We start from the raw sequence: 19,583 nt of genomic DNA on the forward strand, positions 1-19,583 counted from the left end.
GTACCAACTTAAACACATCTTGTTCTCAGGTTTGCAACCTTTTATCATAAAGCCATAAATCCTGCAAACCATTACTTGTGCGAGTAATTCCATGAGTAAAAGTTTGCAAGATTGTGCTTCAGTGGTTTTAAAATAAAAACATTGGTCCCAGTTATCATGATGTCCTGTATTTTTCTATTTTGTAGAATTGAGGACATACCACCACCTACTAAAAAGCTCTCACCAGAATTGACCCCAATGGTGCTCTTCACAGGATTTGAGCCAACACAAGTCCAGCAGTATATCAAGGTGACTTTCATATTTGTCACTTATGCACAATATTTTGGAACATTTAGCAACTTTAGATTATTTTCCCTAATACATCAAGTTTAATTTGGGGCTACAAGCCTTTATCAGAATAGGCCTAATAGATAGAAAATTGTAGGGAATGGTTTTAAAACAGTAGAGAGTATAGTTTTCGGTAAATTGAGTTTTATTTGCTAGTTATATCCAAGTTAGCATTACTCAGGTACTTCATGCTTGTGTCTTATTTTTTCTTTCCTAATGCTCATTTTCAAAGAGGGGAGGATACCTTCAGTACCTCCAATAGCAAACCAAATGACCAAGTTCAGGCGAGGAACGTATGAATTACCATATTGAATCAGACCCAAGGTCAATCCAGTGCAGTATCTTGTCTCTGACTCTGTGCAGCAGCAGATGCTTCAGAGGAAGGTGCGAGATTACCCCATATCTGCCTACTCTGTGTTGTCTGTCTCCCATGAATGTTTAATCCTGCTTCTTCATAGACCTTGTTTTAAATTTTAAAGCATGAGGCTTTATATCTCTTCCAAAACTTATTAACTGTTAAAACTCTGGATATTCTTGTTACCCATATAAAAGTCCAGTCCCTCTTTGAACCTTGCTACATACTTGGAGCTAGATTCAGAAATGAATTTAGGTGTGGCGATGTTCAGCCTCAACATGCCTAACCATGCCTAGAAAATACCTGGGATTCCCAAAGCCTGAATTAGATGCTCAGGCTCCTTATACAATGCATGGGGAGAGATAGGCTCCTCACAATGGGAGTCAGAAAAGCAAACACATTAAATGGCTCCCTGTCTAAGCCAGCCAATGGGAGATGCCAAGCAGAGGGGTGTGTCCTAAGCCCCACCCCTCTCAGAGAGGAGGACCTCCCTCATAAGTTTTAGCCCAGTGAGGTGTATTCCACATATGGGTACACACATGTCTGAGTCCAGAGACTTTTTAGTAGCAGTGTCCATTGGTCTGCACATGCACAATTGTTTTTCTTGTGCTCTGAACCAAGGATATGGGGGCAGTGCGGACTGGAGCCGCTCCAGTTCCTTCGTACCACTGCATGGCCTAAGTCAGAATCTTCTGTGTCCACACCTTCTTCCTTTGACTGCTTCAGTCTGTGTATAAATATTGTAAATAGTTTTACTACTTTACTCTTTGAGTGTTAAGTACTAGTGTAATTAGTTGTTTCCCCCCATCCTGGGGAAATCCTCCATGGGAGGCTAGGATTATGTCCAGAGTCCCAGGGTTACAGAATTGTGTTTCCCGCCCCCCGTTCCTTTTCAGTGAGTGACAAACACCAGCACTGCTTTTAGGCTTACATCTTGGCTAAGTGCAACATTTGCTGCTCCTTCTCTCCCAGAACTCGTGAGAGTCAAGACTTAGAAAACATCTGATAGAAAAGGCCATGAGATCTAAGTCAGACTTTCTGGGCTAAGGACAACCCCCTAGACATCAGCTTCAATCAACAGGCAGAGTCCCTCCAAGCATAAGCTCAGTGCTCGAGACTGAGACTTCTAAGCCTAAGGTGAAGGCTTCTCATGAGAGTATGGGGCATTGTCACAAGCACAGAGACAGCATTCTTCCAAGGCTGCCCCAAAGAAAAAAAAGACCCCCCCCCCCCCCCCCCGTATGCAAAAACGGGCCTAAAGAGAGCAGGGTTCCATCCTGCAATCAAAATAGGCCTTTCTGAGAAACAGGTGGTACCCAGTGCTATGGGGTTCTCCTCAGCCGGTTTAGCCTTCATACTGGCATTACCCAGAATCAGTACATGAACCTTACTTGCCATCTCTTGGCCAACACCAGCTGGCCCCATTGGAATATGTAGAAGACTGAGCTGAACTGAATCCAACAGTTCTGATGGTTTTGGGAGCAATTTCATTGTCTTTCCCAGATGAGGCAGCTATGCCATCTTCACCATCTCTGCCTGATGACTAGAGGCAATATCAGTAGCTCCTACAAAGGGTGGTGTCCAAGCTCCAGATACAGCTTGGAGAGGTTCAGGGGTCACAACATAGATTGCTGGATATCTTGCAACCTTTGGGTCCCCGTTGAGCAGCCCTCCCTATCACCAAGGCCATCATGGATCCAGCTAGAACGGTGTGGCACACTTCTGCTTCTTGCACTCCCACCCCAAAGAGTGCTGAGAAGCACTAGTTTGTTCCATTTAAAGGGACAGAGTTTCTATTCTCTCACTCATCATCCAACTATGTGGTGGTACAAGCTGTCACTAAAAAATCCAGGCTGCAGCACCCCAAAACTACACCCTTGGACTAGAGTGCCAAGTGACTAGTTCTTCTAGGAGAAAAGGTGTTTGCCTCTCTCCAATTTAGAATTTCAAATTATGAGGCCCTTCCTCCTAAATACAACGCCACTAATTATGCAGAGTTTGTTGGATTTTAAGGATAAGCTCCCTCAGGAAGATAGAGTTCAGTTCCAGTCCTTAATTGATGAAGGAGAATTAGTGCCCAAAACTTCTCTCTAGGTTTCAGTAGATGCTGCAGACTGTGTCCAGAGGTATGGCTGTGACCATTGTTCTGAGGAGAGATTCCTGTTAGAATCCTCAGGTTTCCCTGGGGAGGAGCAGAGTACCATTCAAGATCTCCCCTTTAATACAGTCAACCGGTTCAGTGAAAAGACTGATGAATCTCTCCACTCTCTCAAGACTTGAGTTTGTTGTCTGGCTATCTCTATCCATAAATTTAAGAGGAACCATCACAAGCAGTGGTACAGAGTTTGACCATCTCCTCAGTCGTTTTACCACTAGTGCTCCCAGGATCCACCACACAAACAGACAGTACAAAGGCCAAGGTACACAGCTCCTGCAACATCGACTGGCACACCTTACTCTCACCGAAAGAATTTCTTTTGATGGGACTGTTGAGACCTGTATCCCTTTATTGATGCCACATCATCCTACCCGTCAAGTTTTTTGGAGGCCACCATACCCAATTTGCCCACAAATGGAGGGCTTTCGCAACAGACAAATGGGTGCTGGAAATTATTCACTATGGCTATCTGATCGCATTTCTATCAATCCCTATCCCCAAACTTCCTTCCTGGCTCCTTTGCTGGGACTAGTCACACGAGGAAATTCTGCATAAGAAGTGGACTCCCTTCTCCACTGGGGAGCCATAGAAAGAGTTCCTTCTCAGCATCAAGGGAAAGGATTCTACTCCCCGTACTTGTTAGTCCCCAAAATGAATGGGAGATGGAGTCTGATTCTCGACCTAGGCCAACTAAATATATTATTCATCCAAAAAATTAAAATTCTGCATGGTCACACTGGCATCAATAATTCTCTCTCTGTAAGAGGGCAAACTGTTTGTTAAATAGTTTGCCTTCTTCAGTGCAGGGAATTATTGATGCCAGTGTGACCATGCTGAATTTTAATTTTCACATAGACATTCTTTCAGATAGACATTTACCTATCCCACAGAAGGTTCCTCTTTGGTGAAGACCATTACCAATGCAGAGCCCAGTTTGGCCTAGCTACGGAACCCCGGGTCTTTGCAAAAGTCTTTTCAGTGGTGGCAGCTTGGATAAGAGGAAGTTGGTTTTCCATCTTCCTGTAACTTAACAACTGGCTTATGACAGTGTGGCAGGGCAATGACTCACTGGTGCAGCGCCTTCTGCTGGTCATCTCAGGAATTAGCTCTTTCCAATCCAGAGCGCCTTCTGCAGGCCGGTAACTTGCACGCCACTGGCCCCCATGTCCCTCCTGGACCCTGGTGTCCCTCTACTTCAGGGTTCTGCCCCCAGCAGCAACCCACTGTCTCTGGGTCTCCCCTCCCAGGGGAACCCCCAACCCTTTATCCCTACCTTGCCTCAGTGGCTACTGCCAGCTCCCACGCAGCCAGGTCCTTCTGTCTCAAAAAGCTAGAAGAGTGTCTTCCAGTCTCTGGCCCTCAGCCCTCTTATAGGGCCAGCCATGGCCTGATTGGGGCGTAGCCCCACCTGTGGCTGCTTTCCCCCAATCAGCCTAGCTTTTCCCCCACCCCAGCCCTCTCCCAGGGCTGTTTTAAGCCCTTCAGGTCATGAGCGGAGTGACCACCCCGCTACAGACAGGCAGATCATAAAGGAAGTCCAGTTGGCTACCCAATTCCTGCTCCATTTACTATCTTCCTTGGGAATTTGTGTCACCCAAGAAAAGTCCATTTTGACCACCACAAGGTCCATAGATTTCATGGGAGCGACCTTGGACATAACTACAGCAAGAGCCTATTTACTTACCAAGATATTCCATGCGATGGAAGAGCTCATAAAACAGGTCATTCTCTGACCTCTGTCTTCAGTCAAAACTTGCCTTTCCCTTTTTGGTCACATGGCCACATGCACACATATGACACCATTTGCCAGGCTTCATCTTTGTTGCCTGCAAAATCAGTCCATCTTCTCACCAGAAAAAGTCCATCTCAATGCCAGAATAATTGTTCCGTCCAAGTTTCTGGCCTCTCTCATCTGGTGGACGAAGCTGGAGAAAGTTTGAGTGGGGATTCCTTGCTCACACCTACAACTGAGGCAACGATTGCTACTGATGCCTCGCTCTTAGTTTGGGGAGCTCAGATGGACAAACATACTGCATAAGGCATCTGAACCCCTGGGGGAGTCCAGGGTGTCTATCCATTTACTGGAACTAAGAGCAGTCCACCTGCGGGCAATGCTTTCTTCCCAATCATCTGGTCCCAGGATATCCAGATAGTGTGGTTGTCCTATTGTCTAACATTATCTTCCCTCCTCCCATGACGACTAAATTCCTGAAAGGACTTCTTAGATCCTTCCCACTGCTGGTGAAGCCAGTTCTTCATTGGGACCTCAACCTCATTCTTTCTTCTCTCTCCAAACCTCCTTTTGAACCTTTAGCCACATGTTCTATGTCCCATCTGTAAATGAAAGTTGCCTTCCTAGGCACCATCACATCAGCCAAGAGAGTCAGCGAGCTGGGAGCAATGATGGCAGATCCACCATATACTGCCTTCTATAAAGAAAAGGTCTCTCTTTGGCCCCACCTAAAATGCATCACCAAAATAATTCCAGAGTTTCATATGAATCAAATCATCCAACTTACAGATACTTTTTCCCAAAACTGCATGCCTCTGATGAGGAGAGAGAGAGCTTCAATCTCTGTACATCCTAAGAGCACAGGCATTTATCTGCAAAGAAAAACGGTGATTAGAAAGACACCTAGTCTTTTTGTTTACTATAGCAGAGAGATTGAGTGGTCAAGCTATATCTGCACAGAGACTTTCTAAATGGATCTCTGATTGCATTATCCTTTGTTACCAGCTAGCTCACATCCCTGCCCCAGAGAGGGTGAGGGCCCATTCCCCCAGAGTACAAGCAACCTCTACTGCATGTACGTGAGACTAGACTACTGCATCTCTACAAGAGAGATCTAGGGCAGCTATCTGGAGTGCCTTTCACACCTTCACAAAACATTGCGCTTTGGTCCAGTCTTCTACTACAGATGCAACTATGAGGACAGAAGTATTACAGTCAGCCATCATTTCTGCATCCTTGCACCCATCTCCTGTTTGACTACTGCTTGCTAATCTCCCACATGTGGAATACACATAGGAACTATCACTGGAAGAAGAAAAGGAGGGTACTTTCCTGTAACTAAAGTCTCTTTGAGATGTGCGGTTCCTATCTGTATTCCACTACCTCTCCTCCATCCCCTCTGCTGTAGATCATAACTGGATTTGTGGTAGGAGAAGGAACTGGAGAGGCGCCAGTCTGCACCGCCTCCCATATATACCCTAGGTTCAGAGCATGAGGAGAACTGTGCCTGTGTGGAACAATGTACTCTGCTTAGTGAAAATCTCCAGACTCAGGCACATGGTGTGTATGCATACCCATGTATGGAATACAGATAGGGACCACACTTCTAGAAGAACCTCCAGTTACAGATAAACATTATACAGTATAAATGGAGGTTACTTATCTAAACAAAAGCTCCCTGTTGTTACAGTTGTTTTGTCTGTGATATTTACATGGCATAGATTTGTAAACATATTGAAACTTCCTACATAAAATAAATGGGTGTTTTTTAAAGTGTGTGCACTTCATAGATGTACCAATTTAACGTTTATAGGATTCATATATGTGCCCTATAGGAAGTGAATATTGGGGTGTTTCATTGGTTTGGAATGAAACTTTCACATCTTTCCTCAGGCCCAAATAGTTTTACCTGAACATTGTTCAAGTAAGCATGATATGAGGAGGATTTGCTGGGGTGTCACAGAGTCTGCCTTCCTTAGTACCACCACCACTAGCAATCAACAGAGCATCGCTATAGAACTCCATAGCAGCTAATGCAGCCTCTGGGATGCAATAGTTTGATAACTGCTTTATGCTTCCCACTTTATCCTTTTTAATGTTTTTATTAATGTAATCTTAAAAAAAAATGATAAAAGGTTTAGTCTTGAGAAAAGAAGACTTGGTTGGTGGAGGGGAGGGAGCAGTCCTAATAGTCTTCAAATATATTAAGAGCTGTTATGAAGGGGTCAATTGTACTGCATCTCCACTGAAGATAGGACAAGAAGTAATGGGCTTAATCTGCAGCAAGGGAGATGTAGGTTAAATAGTAGGAAAAGCTTTCCAACTATAAGGATAATTAAGCACTGGAATAGTTTTCCAAGGGTGGTTGTGTAATCCCCATCATTGGAGGTCTTTAAGAACAGATTAGGTTATCTAGATGATCTAGGTTTATTTGGTCCTGCCTCAACAGAGAGGACTGGATTAGATGACTTCTGAAGATCCCTTCTAGCCCTACATTTCTATAATTCTATGATTCTAACTTTCAGAAACTCTACATTCTTGGGGGTGAAGTAGCAGAATCTGCACAGAAATGCACACATCTAGTTGCCAGCAAAGTGACCCGTACTGTAAAGTTCCTGACAGCAATTTCAGTAGTCAAGCACATAGTAACTCCGGAGTGGTTAGAAGAGTGTTTCAAATGCCAGAAATTTGTTGGTAAGTGAATACTAGAGTCACTCATATAGATAAACTGAACAATATTTTTTTAAAAAGTATGCAAGGGTGGTAATTATATTTGAACAAAACATATTTTTTTGTGATTGATTTTGTTTAGACCACTATTTTGGAATGTGATATTAGGCATTCAGTTATTGTCTGAATAAATTGTACGTAAAAATTCAAACAATTCTCTTCAGACATAGTTGACAGCTAAGACCTTAGCAGTCTGTTTTGTATTTTAGAACCGACAAAATGTTTAATTTTTAAAAAATATTTCATGGTTGAATAAGGGTTCTGCTATCAGTGTAGTGGTATCATAGGAACAAAATTCACTTTGGTTTTCTATTAACTTTTTCTCTTTCAATTAAAGCCCTTTGCCTTCAGCTCTCCGCATGGTTTAATACCAATTACTTCACCCAAAGGAAAGAAAACTAGTTCCTTTTTTCTTAACTTTTAATAACATTATTCCTTTGTTTTAAATGTTCTGAATTATCAAATAGCATAGTATGCACTAATATTACTTAAAGCCTTCATAAGCCTCCCTCCCTTTTCTTTATTTCTGTTCTCTGCATACCAACCATAATTTTAACTAGTGCTTCATCCATTTGCACTTCTGCTGCTTTTTAGATGTCTAGGTTGGTTGGTTGGTTTGTTTGGGGTTTTCTGGGGGGAGGGGGAGATGGTTTAAAAAAAAAACTGCACGTTGTATGCATTATGTTGGTAGGCATGACTATAATGTAGACAAAGAAAAAATAACTAATGTTGATCCACCCTTTTCTTTAAATCAAATTAGGTATGCTTAACAGGAATTTTTCTGAAGTAAAGATGAAAGCTTGAGTGCAATGCACTTGTGGATAAAAGTGCATTTAGGACTGGAAGTGTGTGTGAGTGTGTACGTATGTATGTATAATCCTAGCAGGTAACCATCAAGGGATCCATCCTCCTGTCGCCCATTCCCAGCTTCTGGCAAACAGAGGTTAGGGACACCATCCTTGCTCATCCTGGCTGTTAGCAATTGATGGACCTAGCCTCCATGAATTTATCTAGTTCTTTTTTGAATCCTGTTATAGTCTTGGCCTTCACAACATTCTCTGGCAGAGTTCCACAAAGTTCCTGTTAAGCACACCTAATTTGACTGTGCATTGTGTGAAGAAATACTTCCTTTTGTTTGTTTTAAACCTGTTGCCTATTAATTTCATTTGGAGACCCTAGTTCTTGTGTTACGAGAAGGCATAACTAATACTTCCTTATTTACTTTCTCTACATCCATCATGATTTTATAGACCTCTATCATATCCCACCTTTAGTCGTCTCTTTTCCAAGCTGAAAAGTCCCAATCTTATTAATCTCTCCTGATATGGAAGCTGTTCCATACCCCTAATCATTTTTGTTGCCCTTTTCTGAACCCTTTCCAATTCTAATATATCTTTTTTGAGATGGGGTGACCACATCTGCACACAGTATTCAAGATGTGGGCGTACCATGGATTTATATAGAGGCAATATGACATTTTCTGTCTTATTATCTATCCCTTTCTTACTGATTCCCAACGTTTTGTTAGCTTTTTTGAGTGCCACTGCACATTGAGTGGCTGTTTTCAGATAACTAGTCACAATGACACCAAGATCTCTCTCTTGACCGGTAACAGCTAATTTAGACCCCATAATTTTATATGTAGAGTTGGGATTATGTTTCCAATGTGCATTACTTTGTATTTATCAACATTGAATTTCATCTGTCATTTTGTTGCCCAGTCACCCAGTTTTGAGAGATCCCTTTGTAGCTCTTCACAGTCTGCTTTGGACTTAACTATCTTGAGTAATTTTGTATCATCTCCAAATTTTGCCATCTCACTGTTTACCTGTTTTTCCAGATCATTTATGAATATGTTGAATAGTACTGGTCCCAGTACAGAGCTCTGGGGGACACTATTTACCTCTCTCCATTCTGAAAACTGACCATTTATTCCTACCTTTTGTTTCCTATCTTTTAACCAGTTACCAACCCATGAGAACACCTTCCCTCTTATCCACTGACAGCTTACTTTTCTTAAGAGCCTTTGGTGAAGAACCTTGTCAAAGGCTTTCTGGAAATCTAAGTACACTATATCCACTGGATCCTCCTTGTTCACATGCTTGTTGACCCCCACAAAGAATTCTAATAGATTGGTGAGGCATGATTTCCCTTTACAAAAAACACGTTGACTCTTCCCCAACAAATGTTGTTCATCTGTGTCTGACAATTCTGTTTTTTATTATAGTTTCAACCAGTTTGCCTGGTACTGAAGTCATGTTTACGGGCCTGTAATTGCCGGGATTACCTCTGGAGCCCTTTTTAAAAATTAGCATCACATTAGCTATCCTCCATTCATTTGGTACAGAGGCTGATTTAAATGATAGGTTACAAACCACAGTTAGCAGTTCTGCAATTTCACATTTGAGTTCCTTCAGAACCCTTGGGTGAATACCTTATGACATATTACTGTTTGATTTATCAATTTGTTCCAAAAGGTCCTCTAGTGATACCTCAATCTGGGACAGTTCTTCAGATTTGTCACTTAAAAAGAATGGCTCAGGTTTGGGAATCTCCCTCACATCCTCAGCTATGAAGACCGATGCAAAGAATTCATTTAGTTTCTCCGCAATGGCCTTATTGTCCTTGAGTGCTCCTTTAGCATTTCGATCATCCAGTGGCCCCACTGGTTGTTTAGCAGACTTCCTGCTTCTGATGTACTTACAGATTTTTTTGCTATTACTTTTTGATCTTTGGCTAGCTGTTCTTGAAATTCTTTTTTTGGCCTTCCTAATTACATTTTTACACTTCACTTGCCAGAGTTTATGCTCCTTTCTATTTTCCTTACTAAGATTTAATTTCCTCGTTTTAAAGGATGCCTTTTTGCCTCTCGCTGCATCTTTTATAGCTTAGCTTCTTACAGTTGGTATGGCTAATTCCACTTTTTCATGTTCTCTGTATTGTGTGTATATATATCATCTTACTATATGTTCCATTCTATGCATCTGATGAAGTGGGCTGTAGCCCACAAAAGCTTATGCTCAAGTAAATTGGTTAGTCTCTAAGGTGCCACAAGTACTCCTGTTCTTTTTGCGGATACAGACTAACACGTCTGCTACTCTGAAACCTGTCAATTTTTGTGTAGTTCCCCTTTTTGAAATTAAATGCTACCATGTTGAGCTGCTGTGATGTTTTCCCTGCCACAGGGATGTTAAATTTAATTATATTGTGGTCATATTATCAGGCGGTCCAGCTATATTCACCTATTTAATCATATCCTGTGCTCCACTTAGAAACTTTATCTCTGCATCCTGTCCTGAGGTGATATGTACCCAGTCAATATGGGGATAGTTGAAATCCCCCGTTGTTATGGAGTTTATTTTTATAGTCTCTCTAATCTCCCTGAGCATTTGACAATCACTATCACCACCCTGGTCAGGTGGTCGGTAGTATATCCCTACTGCTATATTCTTATTATTCGAGCATGAAATTACTATCCATAGAGATTCTGTGGTACAGTTTGGTTCACTTAAGATTTTTACTTCATTTCATTCTACCCTTTCTTTCACATACAGTGCCACTTCCCCACCAGCACGACCTGTTTTGTCCTTCTGATATATTTTGTACACTGGTATTACTGTGTCCCATTGATTATCCTCATTCCACCAAGTTTCTGTGATGCCTGTTTTATAGCAATATAAAAACTTGTCACTTTTTTGCTGTTTGCCATTACATGATGTAATTGAATGGGATTTTTTTTCATGTAATTGTTTCTCATCATATCCTATGCATATTTTATCATCTTCCATCCTCTCCTCCTTACTAGGACATAGAGAATCTCCATTTATAGATCCTCCCCTAGGGATGTCTCTGTCCAAACCATGTGCTTCTCCACCCCTGTCAGCTTTCCCCCAGCCCTTAGTTTAAAAACTGCTCTACAACCTTTTCATAAATGGGGATAAATGCATTAATGTGGCTTGAAGCTCTCCAATACAGAAGTTGTGGGGCCCATATAGGATAGAAAATGCTGTGAAATCTACAAAGTAAACACAGCAAAAATACAGAAATATATTAAGAATATTTGTCAGTCAGTAATTTTGGTTGATCCTCAATAATAGTAAAATTAAATTATAATAACACATTTTATACAGGGGTCGTGACTTTTAAATGGACAACATTGTTTAGTAGCTTGACTTCAATAAAAGGCAGTTTTTTATTAAAAGCAATGAGATTATGCTCATGTTACACCAAAACAAATGAGGTTTTTACCAAATTTTTTACCATTCGTTTTTGATAACAATTTGAAATAAGGTTTGAATCTGGGCAAAGGGTTATGTTGACATCTTTTCTTCCTTTGTCACATTTGTAACGTGTATATTTTCTTTTCCAGATGAGCAGAACTTCATGCTCCGAGATGCAGAAGCTGAGGTGCTTTTCTGCTTCAGTTTAGAGGAGTCTCTAAAGAGAGCACAAGTGGCTCCACTTTTTAAGGTACACACTTTTTAATAACATGCGTAAATACATATATGTTTTTCATTGCTACAATAAAAGACAAAACATGCTTGGTCACTCATTTGATCAATCTTAAATGTATTTTTCTGATAATTATCAATGCTTTTCCCAAACATGTGCTTAAGTAATAAGACAGCTTTCCTGGTAGGCATGCGCATAGGCAAGAAGGCAGAATAACACAAAAGGCTAAAAACTTAGGTGTCTAAAACCAAATGAAAGAACTCCCTGGAGTGTGTTATTGCTATTAGCTGAAATTTATACATGTACTTATAGGGGAAACAATCTTGCATATATGTTTTCTGCACAATGCAGATACATGTGACATTTTTATTGTTAGCATTGAATTAGAATTCCACTTGGAACCAAAGTTTTAATGCAGTTTCATAATCTTTTAAAGCAGTTTGACTTCTTAATAGAAAACATATATGCAAGCTAGTTTCATCTGTATAATCACTTTACTTTCAGACTCCTGTTAAGAGCAGAATGATGTGATTCTTCTAAGAATATTTGTATAGGTAGATTTCTAAATATTTCATGTAAAACTTACAATGAAATAACCTGACAATTACTAAAATCATATGTCAGATAGTGTTGCTATTGGTATACACTACATCTGTATCACTATTGGTTTTATTCTTATACTTAAAGAAAAAGAAAAAGTTGGCCTTTCTGTGCTACGTTTTCACAGCAAACAAGGAAACCATTCACCTTTGTCCTGAGAGCAATACATAATGAGACATACCTCATCTAAAAGATGACTTTCCTGAACTTTGTCCCAGGATTGTGCATTATAAGAAACAATTTTAGATTTGGAGTGGAAGTGTTGTTTTAACAGAGACCAATTTACTTAGGCATGTCAAGATAACTCTTTAGGGATTGAGCATAAAACCTTTTGCACCTGGCATAGTTCAATCAGAAATTCGGAAGCCAAAAATAATGTAAAATTTCAATTTTTTTCTGGAAGTAAAGTTGGCTGGAGGGTCAAAGAAGTTAAAATAGCATCTCTTTACCAGTTCAGATGGCAAGCAAGTAGGAACAGATAAAATACACTTTATATAATCACCTTTATTAACAGTCTCAAGCAGGCAGAAAGCTAGTTGTAGTTTTGTTGGCAGACCATAGAAATTTGTGGTTATAAACTGGACAATAAGAAATTGTCAGTGAAACTAGATAGCTAGATAGAAATAGAAATTTAGTGGTTATAAATTGGAAAATAAGACTCACCTTTTCTTTGTAGAAGTCCTTTTGCTAGCCATTGGGCAACCACACAGTTGAAATAGGGGTGTTTCTTTTTGCATCCTTACCTAACTGCTGTTTAATATTCATTAAGAAAATATTTACCATTTGAAGGTTTTATGGTCATTATTGTAAGCGTCACAGAAAGATTTGAGGTAAATAGGGGCAGATCTTCAGTTAGTGTAAGTTATCATAGCTCTTAATGGAGCTATGACAGTTTACACCAGCAGAAGATCTGCTTCATAATTTTTAAAATGACCCTTGCATTATAGTGGATGTCAGCACTATACACATATCAGATGCTAAAGGATCAAAAGTTGTACTCTTCACTTTCCCCTTTTTTACATTTTATTTATATATGTGTATGTATATATTTTTAAAAAAAGATTTTTGTTTTTAGGGGAAATATTTTTACATTACACCTGGAATTTGTCCTAGCCTTTCCACCATGAAGGCAATTGTGGAATGTGCAGGAGGAAAAGTATTATCCAAACAACCTTCTTTTCGAAAACTTATGGAACACAAACAAAACAAAGTGAGTACAGTATCACTTGGCTTTCTAAAAATGACGTATAAAATATATTGTTCTTATTTGAACTCATATTTAGGTTTTTTTTTTAATTTAGAGTTTGTCAGCGATAATCTTGATATCCTGTGAAAATGATCTTCACTTATGTCGAGAATATTTTGCCAGAGGCATAGGTACGTGTGAACTGCTAATAGAATTCCAATTCATAATTTGCTTACTGTATTTATTTTTCATTGTATAAGTACATACACCCATTACTGGGAACAGTCATAGATTTAAAATACAGTTAAAGGAGTACTGTCTACTTAAAAAAAAAAACAAAAAAAACCAAAAAAAACACACGTGATGAAGCACCTTTTTAATAGTATGTCCTTGGTTTTAAAATAAAATATATAGGGCTTTTCTGCTTACCTGCTGATGTTTGAGCAGACCTGTTACTGTCACCCAATAGTTCAGACCCCTATCTTATCCTTCCTGCCATCTTGTTGTGCAAATTTTCTGCTGCTTTTCAGTTTCAGCTCTGCTACTGCAGAATAGTCTTCCAGGACCAAAAAGACTGCATGTTAGTCATCATACCAATTCATAAGACAGGAAATGCAGTTGACTAGCAACAAATGCACAAACTGCATATCTTTCTCTGTTTTAGGTTTATTTTCTGATCTTTGTATATCTCATAAAATCATTATAATTTAAATAGTAGGTACAGCATTTTCAGATGGAAATGTGATTTTGAAGTTGTCAGTGTCTCCAAGGCAGAATAATCACACAATTTTTCTTCAAGTAGTGTCCCTATGGGTGCTTCATTCTAGGTGCGCTTGCTCCTTCTGCGTCTTTAATTGGAGATTTCACATAAGTGTCCATTTGGCCTGTGCAAGTGTGTTACCCAGTCTCATGCTCCACACCATGGTTATATGGTGCTCTGTGGGCGAACCATCCTCAGTTCCTTCTCAACCACCTCAGTCTGAGAGAGAACCTTAGCAGTCATCCGTATTGATTTTTACCTCAACTGTGACCCCCTAGCTACTCAAACGAGAAGAAATGGTTACTCAGTGCAGGAACTGGTTCTTTGAGAGGTGTTTCCCTATGGGTGCTTCACTATTCGCCCTCCTTCCCCTCTGCTTTGGAGTTGTGTGCTATGGAGCTTCACAGTAGAGAAGGAACTGAGGGCAATTCTGCACAGCGCTATATGCAGCGTTTGGTGTGGAGCATGAAACTATGTAGCATATGTGCAGGCCAAACAGACACTGCTATGTGAAATCTCTGAACAAAGGCACAAGGGGCGCAAGTACACCGAGAGTGGAGCACCCATTGAGATGTGTCCCCCTAAGAACCACAGGCTGAGAAACCATTTCATAGACCCACCTATGACTGATATGAGGCCATCATTGAAGGGCAGGGTTTAAACACTTGGGGCTGTGTTTACTGTGAGGTAGGGGAATTGCCTTGGTACCAATCCTGAAAGATCTGAAGAAAATAAATTTGTCAACAGGACAGAAGAACACTTCGAACACTAATACTAATCCTGCACTAGAGAGGGGATAAACAGAGAAGTTCTAAATCTGCTGCGTGTAGCAGGGAGGACTGTATACAGTTCCAACTCGCTGCCATAGGCAGTCAGAGAGAACTGAGTGGCAGTTGGGGCTGCATCCCCTTTTATGCCCTCGGGTTTGGGGAACTGGGACATGCAAGGTGCATGTGCGGACCCAGTTGACACTGCTGGCCAAGCTTTCTGAACCTGCATGCATGAGATGCCCAAACACCAATAGCGGGATCCACACAGACAATACTTGCACATCTACATACAGTAGCCACAAATATGGACCCAGTGTAATAACCAACAGTAATCACACTTCAGACAAAAAAAACACAACACCTTCCTAACCAAAGCTTTGATCCTGTGGAGAAACCCCTCTCCCCCTGCACTCCTGTAGTGCTTCAGTGACTGAACTGCACTCTCATGGTGCTTCAGTGATTTACAGGGTTCTTCTCAAACAGAACTTTGTGCAGGATCAGGGCCCATTTCAGGCAAGTGGTCAAGCAGATAGGCCAAGTCAGTATACTATAGCTGTGTCGCACTGATAGAGCTAATAGGGTCAAAGTAAAACAATCCCACAGAGAATGCCTGTCTTACAGTTCTTCAGTGTTCAATTCTAGGTCTGTCAGTGGACATATCTCAGCTAATCCCCCATGCTCCTTGCGATGTAGAGTGAAGAAGGCTCTCTGTAGTATATTAATCTTGTATATTTTTAAAATATTTCTAGATGTCCATAATGCGGAGTTTGTTCTGACTGGAGTACTTACTCAAACACTGGATTATGAATCATATCCTTTTTATATGAAAACCAAGAAATGTGATCGTTGGGAAAGGTTTTACTAAATGTATTTATATACTAGGAGACAAGGTAAGTTAATACGTTAGTCTGTTGTTTCTGGAGACGTAGGTTCAATTTAAAGTAGAATGAATTTGGTGACTTTTTTCCAATCACTCATATGTGTAGTCTCCTCTATGTTATATTCATCCTCCTCCCTTTTTGCACAGTTGGACCTATCTAGACACAGACTGCTTTGTCTTGAATTTCAGACTTGGGTGGATTTGTGGAAAACATACTTGCTGTTTTCCCAGTACTTGACAGATTACTTCAGATTCCCCTGAAGCAGAGAACCCTATGGGGTAGATGAGTTGGGGAATGGTCTGAATAATTAATTTTAAAATGACAAATTTTATCCTGATTACTGAAACTAAACATTTTTGGATTGCAATAATGTATCAAAGATGGATAAAGAAGGTACTACATAAATATGATGTAATTGATTGGGGGGGAGGGGCTTAAAATTTTTTGGCTTGTTTGAAGTATATTCTAGAAAAGATTATTCTGAACACACAAAAAAGTAGATTGAACAATAGCAACATTTTAAGCAAAAGTATAAATTCTATCTGTCAGTGGTTTCTAGAAGTAGTAAATAGCTCGTTAGTCCAAAATGTTGTAAACCCTGTAGATATCTGTAATATTCGCCTAAGAAAAGCAAGCATTATACTTCTTTGAGTTAATGTTTTTATGTAAATTTTTTCTGCACTGATTTTTCAAAGTTGTTTTCCCTTAACAAACTTACATATAAATTTACTTGATGGATAGTAAAATGCCTTATTGCTTCGGAGTCCTTGGAGCATTAAATCTAGCTGTTCCAGCCACCGTGTAAAGTAACTAATACTTCCTGTGAGTGCTGTTTTCCAGCTGTGTTCCTTGGGATGATGAGCAGTTCAAAGCAGGAAAGCAAAAAAAAAAACTGCATCTTTTTTAGGATGTGTAATTTTATTATGAGGAAACATAATTTACTATGTTTTGTATTATACTACCGTTTTAAAAGATCCCGTTTTAGATATCATAATTAATTAGTTTGCTAGTTTTTAAATATTTTAACTATGGTACTTCAATCTAAAGGAAAATTTGGATGTGAAAATAAAAATAAAAAGGGCTTGTTGTCTCTTAAGTTATGGATTTGAAGATTGAAAATGTTTTGTACTTTATTTTTATTTCTTACACTCTATTTTCTTTTATATTGGTATTTTGCCCAAGTTTTAAATAAATGTACTATAAATGTTTTACTCTAAATTTTAGTGGTGTTTTTTTAAATATTGTGCAGTTATGGCACTCTGGTAAAAGAAAGTGAATCATTTTTCCAAGTGGTGTGAGATTTTAAGTTTATTTTTGGGGGTATGTTAATATATAAAAACCAGGTAAATTAAAAGGAAATTCTTGTAAGTGTATAAATGTGTTCCTTTCGACACATTTATAAACTTGGAGGGAGTGACTACAGCCCACACACTCGTAATACTGTTGTGATAACTTTCTTCTGTGTAATCAATTTTATGAAATAAATATTTTTAAAAATCTCTCAAAATTATTTTTAACTTGTATTTTATCAAAAGTGAACTGTTCTTGCAATACACATGCCATTACATCTACTTTATCGCTTTAGATTCTTAATCCTGATCAACAAATAGATAAAAAACCCAGTCTGAGAGCACCTACATTTTGCTTAATCAGCAAGCAGTTATGTCAGGGGAGAGGCATTCTGTTTACTTGTGAAGCACCATGCATGCTGCTGACCCAGTGTAACTCTTGCATTTAAGTGTGCTCTGAATTGCTCAGAAGTATTTTGAACAGTATCTAACCATGTGTTTTAGCAGGCACTATGTTCTTATTTAGACACACTTGTTGAGAAGATTTTGCAAAGGTAGTAATATCAAAAAGTGAGCAAAGCTGATCTTCAGTTTGTCCATAGAAAGCTCGGTTTATATCATACTATTTAATTTATATAAGTATTTAAAACTATGTATTTTGTGTTTTAGAGAATGCATAAAATCTCTGTGGTAATTGACCTCTTTCTCTGTTGCTTCCCTTCTGGGAATGTTTAAAGTTAAGCATATGGTTAAGTACCTTGCTGAATTGGAGTCCTGCACTCTCTGATGTGATTTCTTAAGCATTTTTTGCTCCTCCTTGGGGTTACTATAATACATGAAATCTTCAAACTATACAGTCTGTTTACTGCTGATCTTAGAGCTGGATAAAATGTTGAGTTCAAAATTTTGCTAAAAATTTTGAATGACTTTTTTTTTTTTTTTGCCAGTTCTAGTGATACCTATTGGAATTTTTTTGTTGTTGAAACGTGTATCATTCAAAATAAATATTGATTCTTCATTGAGAATTGCCTCTGCAGATTCTCACTCTTGAGCATGTGCACATTGTCAGTAAGAGCTTTGAAACTGTTTAAAAAGCAGTTGAATGTTGATATACCGTGTACGTTTCTAGAATCTGAGAATTAAGTGTGAGGATATTTAAGAAAACAGCCCGGTTGTCCTATGTTGTTTTCTTACCACCCTGGGCAATAGGTCCCTGAACTATCACTTCAGTTTTCTTTAGCATTGTAGTTTTCACTTCATATCTTTTTACTCTGAGTAGTGATTTTTATGTGTGGGGGGTACAGAAAATACACAATGGTGACAATAGTGAGAAAGGTTTGATCGGCATGAGGTTTGGTATGGCTGCCCTATCACAAGTGACAAAGCCACGAGAAATAAGTTGTCTCTTGCTTCAAGGCAGGTGGAGATGATGAAAGGGAGCAGAAGTTAGCCAGGATCAGAACAAGAAAAGTTCCACCTCCTTGTGACACCAAAATGGGATGCCATTCAGCAAGTTGTGCAACCCTTCATAATATGATCTCTTTCTTGCAGGGTGTCATAACTATAAAGGGAAGGGTAACAACCCTCCTGTGTACAATACTATAAAATCCCTCCTGGCCAGAAACACCAAAATCCTTTTACCTGTAAAGGGTAAAGAAGCTCAGGTAACCTGGCTGACACCTGACCCAAAGGACCAATAAGGGAACAAGATACTTTCAAATCTTGGGGAGGGGGAAGGCTTTTGTTTGTGCTCTTTGTTTTGGGGGTTGTTCGCTCTTGGGACTAAGAGGGACCGGACATCAATCCATGTTCTCCAAATCTTTCTAAACAAGTTTCTCATATTTCAAACTTGTAAGTAACAGCCAGGCAAGGCATGTTAGTTTTATCTTTGTTTTCTCAACTTGTAAATGTTCCTTTTGCTAGAGGGTTTACCTCTGTTTGCTGTAACTTTGAACCTAAGGTTAGAGTGGGTTCCTCTGGGCTCTTTGAATCTGATTACCCTGTAAAGTTATTTTCCATCCTGATTTTACAGAGATGATTTTTACCTTTCTTTCTTTAATTAAAAGCCTTCTTTTTAAGAACCTGCTTGATTTTTCCTTATTTTAAGATCCAAGGGGGTTGGATCTGGACTCACCAGGAAATTGGTGGGGGAAAGGAGGGGGAATGGTTAATTTCTCCTTGTTTTAAGATCCAAGGGTTTGGATCAGTGTTCACCAGGAAATTGGTGGAGAAGTCTCTCAAGGCTACGCAGGGAAGGGTTATAGTACTTGGCAGGGAGATATTCGGGGGGGGGGGGGGGGAGGTAGACAGAGTTTCCCAAATGACTCATAAATAATTTGGGTA

The 19,583-nt window shown here is 39.6% G+C and overlaps 1 protein-coding gene across 2 annotated transcripts in view; it reads left to right on the top strand.

Annotated features, from left to right (window-relative positions):
• PAXIP1 (PAX interacting protein 1) overlaps window positions 1–18,265 on the top strand; it is an 83,800-nt gene extending 65,535 nt beyond the window's left edge. The window contains exons 15-21 of one of the 2 annotated variants that reach the window (XM_054021137.1): window positions 186–288; window positions 7,098–7,266; window positions 11,672–11,772; window positions 13,430–13,564; window positions 13,656–13,731; window positions 15,820–15,879; window positions 16,669–18,265. In XM_054021137.1, coding sequence (XP_053877112.1) covers window positions 186–288; window positions 7,098–7,266; window positions 11,672–11,772; window positions 13,430–13,564; window positions 13,656–13,731; window positions 15,820–15,879; window positions 16,669–16,685 — 661 coding nt within the window. In that variant the 3' untranslated portion in view covers window positions 16,686–18,265. The other variant, XM_054021136.1, reaches the window with a different exon arrangement.
• Window positions 18,266–19,583: the final 1,318 nt, after the last annotated feature.

Source organism: Malaclemys terrapin, chromosome 2, assembly GCF_027887155.1.
Source record: "Malaclemys terrapin pileata isolate rMalTer1 chromosome 2, rMalTer1.hap1, whole genome shotgun sequence".
NCBI lineage: Eukaryota > Metazoa > Chordata > Testudines > Emydidae > Malaclemys > Malaclemys terrapin.